The 11,399-nt window shown below is 57.6% G+C and overlaps 2 protein-coding genes across 2 annotated transcripts; both read right to left on the bottom strand.

Annotated features, from left to right (window-relative positions):
• Positions 1-2,963: 2,963 nt before the first annotated feature.
• VOLCADRAFT_87882 (uncharacterized protein) lies at positions 2,964-5,000 on the bottom strand (the record flags this gene model as incomplete). The annotated part of the gene is made up of 1 exon (XM_002947545.1): positions 2,964-5,000. One exon carries the CDS (start codon positions 4,998-5,000, stop codon positions 2,964-2,966), a length of 2,037 nt encoding a protein of 678 aa, XP_002947591.1.
• A 1,443-nt stretch (positions 5,001-6,443) lies between these two features.
• On the bottom strand, positions 6,444-11,318 carry VOLCADRAFT_87881 (uncharacterized protein). The gene is made up of 9 exons (XM_002947544.1): positions 10,976-11,318; positions 10,443-10,593; positions 9,865-9,982; positions 9,289-9,423; positions 8,674-8,734; positions 8,434-8,494; positions 7,964-8,000; positions 7,551-7,694; positions 6,444-6,767 (listed from the first exon to the last, which is right to left on the bottom strand). The coding sequence occupies exons 1-9, from the start codon at positions 11,154-11,156 to the stop codon at positions 6,609-6,611; spliced, it is 1,047 nt and encodes a 348-aa protein (XP_002947590.1). The 5' UTR covers positions 11,157-11,318; the 3' UTR covers positions 6,444-6,608.
• Positions 11,319-11,399: the final 81 nt, after the last annotated feature.

The following is an 11,399-nucleotide window of genomic DNA, read 5'->3' as shown; positions in this document are numbered from 1 at the left end:
GCCATCACCTGTTCGAATCCTCTAGGCAGCTACATGCCAAGCAACCTCCGTTCCACCGAGCGCATGCTCTACAGCTGCGCGATCTACCAATGCACTCATACCGGTGCCATTCGTCACCCTATCATTGCAAATTCTGCCGGCTTCGTTATCCCAACCACCACCTGGAATGCAGTCTCGTCCAGGCCCTATACAGAACTAATCCTCCGCCACTACTCAGCGGCTGTGTATAGGTCTCGTATTGGGCTCCCACTCCAGCCGCCCAGCCGCCCAGCGCACTGAAGGAGCCCAGTGTCTCATCTCAGCATCCGACACCGCAATCTATTTCACCCGGGGGGGAAACAGCGGTGGGATCCGATGTGCATGTGTGTGTGCATGTGTGTGTGCATATGTGTGTGTGCATGTTGCATACATGTATGGACCATAGGAACACTGGACAAGCATGGACACCATACACCACAGCCTCTGTACTACATGCCTTACACATGCACATATACACTTTAAATCCCAAACAAACAAATATAACCGCATTTTATCGCCATTTCTCCAGCCCCTCTCCGACCCCATGCCTAAAACTCGCCAAGAAGATGCAGCGCGATGTCCAGCAGCAAGTACGGTCATGGATGAAGATCAAGTGGATCCACAGGATCCACGGGATTCCGAAGGAAAGGAACCGCATATTCTTGGGCTCAACATTGGATGCCAGCATGGCAGACACACGGGACGTGTTGGATCAAAAGGCGATTTGCTCCGTTTCCTATCGTCACATGCCACGATTCAGTTGCAGCTCAAAGTCAGTAACGACTTAAATAGTCACAATCATGGACGATTTAACAAATACATGGACGAGCATGTACATGTATGAATCTAACGTACACGCAATATATAAGAATGCATACGAACACGCACACACACATACACCCAGCAGCCATCGTACAGCCATTAAGGGAAATAAGAGGATGGTCTAGTAACAGTATATTTAATAATAACTAGGAATAGACGGGGGCGACCCAGGTGCCGGTTGCTCAGCTTGCTACTGTGAAGAAGGATACGTCCAGGAATCGAAGCCCTCGTAGGCGAGGGTGGTGTTGCAGGAGTAATGTGCCTGACGGAGTGGTGACCTGTGGTGAGGTGCTGCCCCACCAGCGAGCTATAGCCCCACCAGGCAAGCTCCCGCCTTGACACCTTGCCCACTCGCCTGCCTGCCTGACTCGTGTACAAGGGGACTGAAACACCTCCGGACTGAAACAACCACCCCCCTGGCGCGGGCTGGCTGAGCAGGGCCTGACACAACCTCACGCCCGCTTGACATTGCTGGGCATCCAGAGGCCTATATATCTATCACCTGCTTATTCACCTCTGTGGTTTACCAAATGAAGCACCTCCTACGTAAACACCTCCCCGCCCAGCCATCTATGTTCTTTCCGTTCCATACGGAAGATGTTTCGCCACTCACGTCTCCCGTCGTATGTTTGGCCTATAGCCAGGTCTAGCCCCCGACGCCATCCAAACCAAAACTCGGACTATTGGCTGCTTCCTCCCTCCACTCAATCGACCTCCTGTGCCACGATTGCGCCAAATACACTGCTGACGTGTAATGTACGTCTGTAAGCACATCTTGTGTGCTCAAACTCTTCCCAAAAACATGTTCCGTGTTCATTCATCGACAAGAGCCGATTTCGTCACTGTTTCTTCTACAGCTTTCCGCGGTTCTTGAAAGCGTTAACTGCTTAACTCCATAACATGTTGACTGCACGTTTTTTTATTTTTCAATTTGTTTAGCAGAAGGGTGTCTCTTCGCTGCGGAGCAATAGCACAGGAAGAGCGCGCGCCAGGTGTGTGTGTGTTTATTTAGCTCTTTCCTCCCTCCCGGAGACGCCCTTCTCCCCGCTTTGCACCCCAAGAGGCACCCTCCCTCCCGCACTCGCTCACCAACGCAGACCTCCACGTCTGTTACGTCATTCACACATCATCACACGTCGTACGATCCTTGCTCCCTAGCTACCTTCTAGAACCCCAACAAACCTCCCTCCCTCCCTCTTCTCTCCCCAGCCCTTTCCCCACGGGGCAAGGAGTGCGGAGGACAGGGTGGGCCCCTTCAGGATCCGCTCCCGGCCTTCCCCCTCGTCCACACTCGCCCCTCCGTGTTTCGCAACCAGGAGGGGGCATATCCAACCCACACCAGCCACATACAGTGACACGCGCACACACACGTGTGTCATCCTCGCCAGTTCGTGCCGCAGCTCAGACCACTGAAACACATACACACCTTGACACACAGCCACAGCACCCCACACGTGCCCCAGACCCCCCCCCCGCGCGCCCCGCTCAAGGTGCCACCCACAACCTCAGGGCACCAAACCTGACCCGGGGGAGCTTCCCCTCTGCCCAAACCATGGCCTGCATAGCGCAAAACCGTGCCGAAGCGACGCCATACGACGCCAGCGCTATGTCGTACAGACACTCCGGTGCCGCGCTGCACAATAAAATGAGCGCCGCCGCGGCATCTTCGGCATCCGATCTTGCGCTTTTCTGGCCGCCCGCGTGTCGCGTCCCCACAGGCTCATCGGCTGTGTGGCTCAGCGGCCCTCCTGCTGCTACCGTTGCTGCTGCTACTGCTACTGCTACTGCTGCTGCCTGCTCTGGTAGCTGGTCGCCCTCGTCCGCCTGCTGCTGGTCCTGGTGCTGCGGCGGCTGTGCTGTCCTGTCCCGATCCCTGTCCTGGGCTTGTGACCGGGACCGCCAAAATGACGCGTTGAGCATCAGTCTTCTTAGCCGTCTGAGGGCCGCCAGGTGCCGGACTGAGTATAGCGGATAGCGGCAGTCCAGTCGGAGGTCCTATAGCAGGGAGGAGACAGGGAGGAACACGTAGGAGCCGGGAGGGAGGAGCGCGGCTGGCTGGCTAGCTGATGGGCTTTCCCGTCAGACAGCGAACTGCGATACATGTATTTTATTCATTATTTATTTTACATATTGATAGATGCGTTAAAAGGGGGGTGAAATTGTGAAGAATGAATAAAGCACGAAATAAAGTACGTGTGACATGTGCTGCCTAAACTAAAGTTCCTCACAAACGCGGACGCTTTTTCTTTCCTTGCCGCGCTCCGGAACCAGCCTTCCTGCCTCAGCACGCCAACCTGCCGTACCTCCAGCGTACACAGATGACGCGCCAGGGCCGACACATCTCCCTCCGATAGCTCCAACCCCGCCAGCTCTAAGCCCTGTAGTGCCAACGGCACAAGCCGCGAAGCCCAGGTCCAATGACCCACGGGTCGGTAGGCGCCGTCCGGCGCCGCCAGGTAGCGCCGCCGCCCTGCTGCCGGCCCCAGGAAACCAATGTGCAGCTCGATGCCGAGATCGCGGTACGCGAAGCGGCCGTGAAGCGCCGCGAGAGCTTCAGACAACTGGCGATCTGAGGAGGTGCGCATCACTAGCGGCGCGCTGCCATCATCATCGGCGCCGCCGCCGTCAGCTCCAGGATCTTCTACGTCATTCATGTCGAGCGTAAAGCCTGTGAGACGCAAAGTTTGTAGCGACGGCGGCTGACGCAGCGCCAGCAGCGTCGCAGGGGACAACGGCGCCGCAATGCTCAGCTCCCCAAGCCGTGGAGGCAGCGGCAGCTGCAGGGCTGACGCCGCGGCCCTGGCTGATCCTTGGTGTGACGTACGGCACCGTGGGGAGTCCTGCACGCCTGACCCTGAGCCGGTGGCTTCGCAGGGCCCCGCCGCCGCAGCCGCTATCGTCGGGACCGCCACGCTGAGCGAACCCAACGACAGCCTCGTCAGCTCGCGGAGCTCCGCCAGCGCCGCCAGCTCCACTGCTGACGTCACCTGCGCGCTCACGAGGCTTAGATCACGGAGATTACTCAGCAGCGGCTGCTGCGGAGACAGAGACGCGCCAGTCGCTTGCAGTGGCTGCGCACGCAGCAACAGCGATGCCACCGATGGCACGGCAGTCCGCGCGCCCAGCTCCAGCCTCGTAAGGCCCCTCAGCTGTCGCAGCGCCGCCGCCAGGGCGTCCAGGCCGCCAGGCGCGGGCAGCGGGGTCTGAACCTTGAGTGAAAGGAGCTGCGTCAGGGTCCCCAGGATGGCCGGCGGCGGCGGCGGCGGCGGCGCGGAGAGGCTCTGGTCTGTGGTTGCCGTCGTTCTATCGAGCGCGGGGGCAGTAGCGCCGCAGCCACTCCTGCTGCGCTGGCCTGAGTCTTCTCCTACGGCCCGTGATCCAGTCGGGCCACTTGGAAGGCAAGAGGACATGCGGGAGGTGGTCCAACGGGGGAGTATTCGACCACTGCCGCCGCCGCAGTAGCAGACGCCGGGTTGCAACAGCAGCTGTAGCACGGGGCAACCGTCGGCGGCCGAGTGGCGAAGCCCCAAGTGCCGCAACGCCGTACAGCTCCGCAGAGCAGTGCACAGTGGCATGGCTGCCGGCGGAATGCCATACGCGCCACCGCAGATCGTGCAACATCCACCGTTGCCGCCCCCGTCGCCACGTCCCGGCACGGCTGTCGCAGGCACTAACCCTGATCCGCTGCCGGGGCCAGAGGGACCCGGACCGGTGCTACCGCCGCGGCTGTTCCCCGAGAGGATACTGCAGTCCTGCAGCTTTAGCTCCTGCAGTTGGTGTGCCAAGAGCCGGAGCAGCGGCGGCGCGCCCCGTGCATTACATGGCCCTGCGGCTGACGGAGCCTCCTGACGCCGTCGCGCTGCCGTGCAGCGCTGCGGCGGCGACGGCGCCGCCGCCACTGTTGGCATAGTCCCCGGCAAGGACAATCCAGAACCTTTCTGACAAGGGGAAGAATGGTCGACATTTAGGATCCCAAACGCCGACGCCGTAGCAGGAGGTGGCGGCGACAGGCAATGCTCAGGGCGCCGTACCCTGGTGGCGAAGGCGGCGGAAGAGGCGGCCACGGTGCCGCTGTCATCCTCGCTTAAGCCGTAGCCATACAGCTTTAGGCGCACGATGCCCTGGCTGGCTGCCGCTAGTGCGTGCAGAATCCATGGCATTAGAGGCAACCCCTCAAGGCGAAGGGACGTTAAACCCCTGTTACTTATATTACTACTATCACTGTTGGTGCTGCTATCGCTATTGATACTGCTACTGTTGGCGCTGGTTCCAAGACTGGTTGGAGCGCTGTTCCGACCGCAGCTGTCACTGCTACAACTGCCCCAAGCACCACTACTACAGTCCCTGCAGTCGTTGTCAGTTCTGGTTCTGATTTTGATGCCGACTCCGCCAACGCCAGCGTCGTTGCTGCTGCTGCTGTTGCCGACGCCATGGGTGCCCTGCCGCGTCACAGACGCGCATGTTCTAGCCGCAAAGGCGCTAAGCACAGCAAGCCTGCACCCGCAACCAATTCGAATGCGTGCATAATATCAGGCTACACAGGCCATGGGCTGAAACATACGGTACTCACCCTATAGCCCGGTATTTCCCCTACGGTCCTCACCCTCTAGCTTCGCGTGCTGTCGTAGAGCAACCACGTAGGCGCAACACCAGCTCGCCAGGAGCACAGCCACGCTTCATCACCCTGCGTAACGTCTTTGCGATATCCTGGGGCGCGCCTGGCAGCACCCGGCCCCATAAATCATGTACGCTGACCGTCATCAAGAGGCAATCATGGGTACGAAGGCCCTCCCGACAGCTCAGGCGAATAGTTAGCCTATCGTAGGTATCCAGATATGGCCAAATTTGGGTCGTAACGTCGAGAAGTGTAGTCGAAGGCGGATGAACGCCGCCAAAATCAACATCGGTCATTATTCGGATACTGGAAATTCGCTTTAATGCAACAGGAGTTTGTATTGCTAAATTAAGCCGCGTAGATGAGAACAACTACTAGCCGATTGGGTTCATAGCTGCTTACGGACGCTGCTTAGTCAAACATCATCAATACGATGCCTTGTTGCTTTCTAGCATGCATCCTCAGCAACGAGAAAACGCCGATGCACTTCGGGTTCAATTTATTTTAATCTGTAGGTAATCCGTTGATCTCATGAGCTAATGAAATTCAGTGTGCCTTTATTGGTCCTATTTGGACCACAACGTGCCATCATGGCTTATCATAAGATTTGAAGCTATGACTACAAGGCTGGGACGCAACCCCTTCCGCATGCCAACTTCCGTTTGTGGTTGCAACGGGCACGAGGTCGTTCTTCTCGCGGCGAAGAGCAGCGGACAGCGCACAGCGGAGGACTTACGCATATCAAGCTTTGTACCGAATATTCGCAAAATCTTCTGTGAGGAGAATCCACAAAGCGCAGCTAGGTGCATTATGTTATCCGCTGTCCCCCTCCTTCCCGCATCCGCTTCCCACCTTCTGCCAGCTCTACTACCTGACCCAACCTCACCTTCCAGAGCGAGCGACCGTTTGTCCCCTGACATGGTGACAAAACCACATCAGCCTACAACCCACCACTGGACCGTGCGAGCTCAAACAGTGAACATGTTATCATGAAGGAGCTGTCTTACAAGGCACAAACCTGACGGGACCCAAGTCCCCGGCACGTTAACGTTTCGCCTTTCCACATTTCCCCCCACCATTGCTCCATATGGTTGCAAACGCCAGCTGCCGGCGTCTCACACCCCTTCTGTCATATTAAGCAATACCCCTAGCGTTATGTTGCCGAGTGCGCCGCCTTCTTTGCTCCGTGAAAAGTAATGGACATGTGCGGGTACCGGTCTCCCACGACCTGCTCCGCCGGGACTGCGATCTCCAGTTCCTGGAGCTCCTCCTGGCTGAGGGCAGCTGCCAGGGCGCAGCTACCCAGGTTCTCCTGAAAGGAAAGTACGGAAATGGGTTGAAGGGATATATATCAGTATATATATCAGTATGTATGTTGTTACAGGGTGGTTAACTTCGCCAGCGGCCCCCTTTCCCGGGGCAGTCCCTGCTCTCCCCTGCTAGAGGGGCACCCTAATCCGTCACCCCATCCGACTTCAGAATGTATTCGTTGGGTTCGGCAACTCACCACCAGCATCCAACCAAATCTAGCGGATCAACGGCGCATCAACTTAGTTCCTGGTCAGCTCGCAAGTTGATATTATCACGTCCTACACCGTCCATAAGATGGGGGGCCACCTCCCATTTCATCACTCCTCAAACACCCGAGGAGCCGGCAGGCGGATTTGAACCCGGGTCGACTGGGTCGACTGGGAGCAGAAGTCAGGCCTTAACCTCTGCCAGCCGCCTGTATATATATCAGTATATATATCAGTATATATATCAGTATATATATCAGTATATATCAGAGTATATCGGAGTATATCGGAGCCATCACGTGGCAGGGTGTGTGTGTGAAAAAAAGCCCCAGGAAAAGGGCGGAGAGGCGCTATGGAGAGTACTGTAACTGAGACCAGGAAAAGAGCGGACAGACATACTTGCTGGACAGGCAGGCGGCAGGCGGCAGGCGGCAGTAGCAGCAGCTGTGTGTGACGCAGGATAGATCTCATGCAGGGTACGGCACCGCCGAAAGTCCCTACAGCCAGTCCTTGCATCGTGCCTTTTCCCAAACCCCTCCTCCTCCCCCTCCTCTTCCGCGTCCTCCACCCCGCCTCACCTCTAGGTTCTTAATGCTGCGGGTTCCCGGAATGGGAAATACGTCCGGACCGCGAGCCAGCACCCACGCCAGCGCCAACTGTCCCGGAGTGCAACCCCCCTTGCGTTGAGCCAGCTCCGATAGCCGGTCAACCAGCACTAGGTTCTGAAACACCAGCAACAGCAACAGCAGGAGCAAACAACAACAGCAACAACCACAACCATCAGCACATCCGCATAGCACCGGGACAGCGGCAGGGGGTACGGAGTTTTATAGGAAGGCAAGGCGGTTGAACACCAGCGCCAGCACCATCACCACCACAGAAAGGTTGTTAAGCTGGCGAACATGGCGAACTGCCTCCTCTCCTTACTCGCGGCAACTCCCAACACACGACATCGCGCGCACGAAGGACGAGCGAGCGAGCGCGCACACACCTTGTCCAAATTGTCGAACCGCGGGTTGGCTTTGCGCCTGCGCAGGACAGCGGCCACACATAAGTTCATATGTCTCTGCCCCTTGACGGAAGTATCCGCTATTGTGGAACACGCGCACTGCTGGCCTGTACGGCCTGTACGACAACATGTAATGCCTACGGTCATAGGTAGGACGCAACAGGGAGATGATCAGCTTGCGGAGCTGCGGCCGAGTCCGCCTCTACGCGGAAGCTGGACAAGCCGTACTGCGTACTTGGAAGTGGAGTATGGGATGGCAGATGGGCCGGATGGATCTTTACAACCGTGGCAGTTGCACGTACGTTGTACGGAAGGCAGTGGGACCCAAGACCAAGACCAAGGTGGGCCCCCGCTGCAACATCATGAACATTAAGATCTAACACCAAATATGCAAACATGCAAATATGCAAAAGCCGCGCAGGCGGGGCCTAGGGCATCGCTACCACACCCACCTGAAATCGGACTCCTGCAACTGCTCCACGCTTCGAAGAGCGCCCGTCAGGATACCTCGTCCTGTGGGGGGCCCCACAACCACCACGAAGAATCCAGAATGATAATGGCGATGGTGATGCTGTAACAATGTTTTCATTGGTGACGACAGGTCAATAAAATAACAACAGTACCTGAAGACCACTGTTCACGACAGGTAATACCAGCGCCGCCACCACCTAAAACCCGCTCGACCCGCTCACCCAGAGGGCTATAAGCCAGAATACTGATGCCCAGCTCGCGACAGGTGGGGATGATCTCCTCCTGCAGTGTGTGATACAGTGACCCACGGGTCGGTTGGTCGATGGCTTGCCTGTGTCGAGACCTCACAACAACTTGGTCTCGGCAGGTCGGTCGGTCGACCAGTCGATGACCCACGGGTCGGTTGATCCTCGTCCCTCCCTCTGGATTCCAAATTCCAATGCTATAAACCCAGGGAAGTGCCGGTGGCGGGGGGAGCTGTGAAAACGGAGCTCCGTCCTGATGCCCGAGCATTTAGAAGCACGAGAGCGCGCCACGGCACCTCTTTGTACCCGGAACCGACTGTCCCCCCGGTACCAGGGGTCACTCGCCGCATACCTGCTCTCTGATAGCGTTCGGGTGTCACCCCTGAGCCGGATTGACCCTATTCGATCTGCTCCAAGGGACTCCGAAACACGCCGGTCTGCCGTCGTTCCCATGCTATGCTCCTTTATTCCTTTCTTGGGAACGTCAGATGAAGAGCCTGTACCTCCGCTTGCATCATCCTCTGTCCGTGGAATAATACCCGACCGGCCCTCCGCACCCAGCCATGGTATGGCATTGTCCCCAGCCCGCACCTCGGCATCCCGTGTGAACAGCGACCACTCCTGCTCCACCACCGAGATAGGCACCACCGCAGCCGCCTCACGAATCTGCTCCGCGGACACCTCGGACAGCCCCACACCGCGGATCTTGCCCTCCGCTAGGAGTAGCTGAGGGGTGGCAGGCAGCGAGGCAGGGGGGGAGAGGGGGAGGGGGGGGAGGGGCATATGACATACATACCCAGAAGAAAAGGGTCAACAGCCGACGGCAGGAGAGGAAGGAGATCAGGGAGAGAGAAGGGGGGAGAGAGAGCGGGAGAAAGGGAGGGGGTGAGGGGCCAACAAAGTGGAGCATGGTGTGGTGGGGCGGGTTAAGAGGCGGATGGGAGGAGGAAATGCACAAAAACACCGTCCACCATAATCCGTAAACTTTCCGTCATCCATCCATCCATCCATCCATCCATCCATCAGTCCCATGCCACGCCTTCCAGCCAGAAAGCTACCCACCAATTCAATTTTCTTCGCCCATTCACCTCACCACGGGCCACCTAATCACCCATCCATCCACCCATCCATCCACCCCGCATTCTCCCTGCCTGCCTACCTACATACCTTGCACTCCTCCATGGTCTCCGCGATGCTCACCCCCTTGGAGGGGTCAGGAGGTCCCCGGTAGGTGAAGATGTCCAGGGAGGGCCGCTGCAGCCGCTTCAGGGCGCCCTCGCAACACCTATAACATGCTTGTGCAATTTAGTCCGAGGGCATGCAGATGGGTTTCAGGTAGGGTAGGGTAGGCACGAGTGGCGCGGATGCGAATGGATGGTGGGTGTAGCGGGGTATGAAGCAGGCAACAACAACCAGTTTAGACCAGCGGTAGGTCCAGAGGTGAGTCCTTGGGGGCGTGCAGATGGGCGGTTGACCGGGTGGATGGGGGAAGCGCCGAGCGGTGCCATCTTCAGCGTTCAGGTGGATGGGCCAAGCTGAAGAAACCGCAATAGGTACTCAGAACAAAGTGTTGAGAAGCGTACTGAGCTAAATGCACACTGCGCTGCGCCGCGCTGACTCTTAGCTGAGCTGCGCTGAGCTTAAGAGGGCAAACGGCCTTGCCCCTGACCAATCCCCCTGTCACGGGAGGTCATGACAGCCATAAGGCCCGACTGCTGATCCATGGATCCAGGGAGAGATCTTGCCTGCGGCAGTTACCACGGCTGTTGTCCTGCGTGATCCCGCGGCCTGGGACGAACATGGCGCCCCACTTGGTGGCGATGATGGCGTCCGGGTAGAGGTCCAGGGGCAGTGCCTTGGCAAGCAGCTCCTCGTTCGTGTACGGACCGTACAGATCTGTGTTGGGAGGTAGGGCAGTTGTACAGGAGGAGTAAATGGGAGAGGTGTGGATGAAGGGCAGACGCGCTGAACAAGATTTTGGTATCGGTGCATGAGTGTTGTGCACCCAAATGACACACTTTCCATCCATGTTCGGCAGTGCGGCCCGGAATAGGCGTTGCTGTCATGGGGGTGTTTGTGTGCACCTTTTACCATGCCCTGAGCGCATGAGAAGGTGGGCGCGCTTAAGACGAGTACGGCGGGGTGTGAGGTCTGGATACTTAATATGCCCATGAAAACCTTCCGATGCGTCTTCAATATGGAAAGTCTGCACTATGCGGTGTGATACTATGGGGCGATGAAAAGAAGACCCAGGTCGCCGGGGAGCGGGAGGACGCACCGGACGTATTAAACAAACGCACGCCCAGGTCGTACGCCCGGCGCAGCAGGGCAATGGCGTCTTCTTCTGGAGGGGCTCCAGCATACAGATTTCCGCTGAGGCTCATACATCCGTAACCCAAGCGCGCAGTCGAGATGCCGCTGGCGCCGAGCGTCCCGATAGGATTACTGGAGGTGCTCATGATGATCTAGCGTTTGATGAGTACGGAAGGTTGTTCACTGTTAGTTGCTGCTATTCGTGCAAGCTGCAGCAACAGCTCTTGCCGCGGTTGCCGAGGCCCGACACCACACACAACCTGCGGTTATCGACAATCCTATGACTCCAGCATCTCCTTCCAACAAGGTTACACAGAGCTAAGCTTGTCATTCCCTTCCAGGTAGCATGGAACAGCTAGCGCAAAATGACAAGCTCCCGTACACAGAGT

Source organism: Volvox carteri (genome assembly GCF_000143455.1).
Source record: "Volvox carteri f. nagariensis unplaced genomic scaffold VOLCAscaffold_7, whole genome shotgun sequence".
Lineage (NCBI taxonomy): Eukaryota > Viridiplantae > Chlorophyta > Chlorophyceae > Chlamydomonadales > Volvocaceae > Volvox > Volvox carteri.
This window is presented reverse-complemented; position numbering and strand designations above follow the sequence as displayed.

Coding starts and splice junctions, on each gene's coding strand:
- VOLCADRAFT_87881 (XM_002947544.1), bottom strand. CDS start 11,156: ATGAGCACCTCCAGTAATCCTATCGGGACGCTCGGCGCCAGCGGCATC. Junction 9,983..10,442: donor AGCCGTGGTAACTGCCGCAG/GCAAGATCTCTC, acceptor AGCATGTTATAG/GTGTTGCGAGGGCGCCCTGA. Junction 8,495..8,673: donor TCTGGCTTATAGCCCTCTGG/GTGAGCGGGTCG, acceptor GGCCCCCCACAG/GACGAGGTATCCTGACGGGC.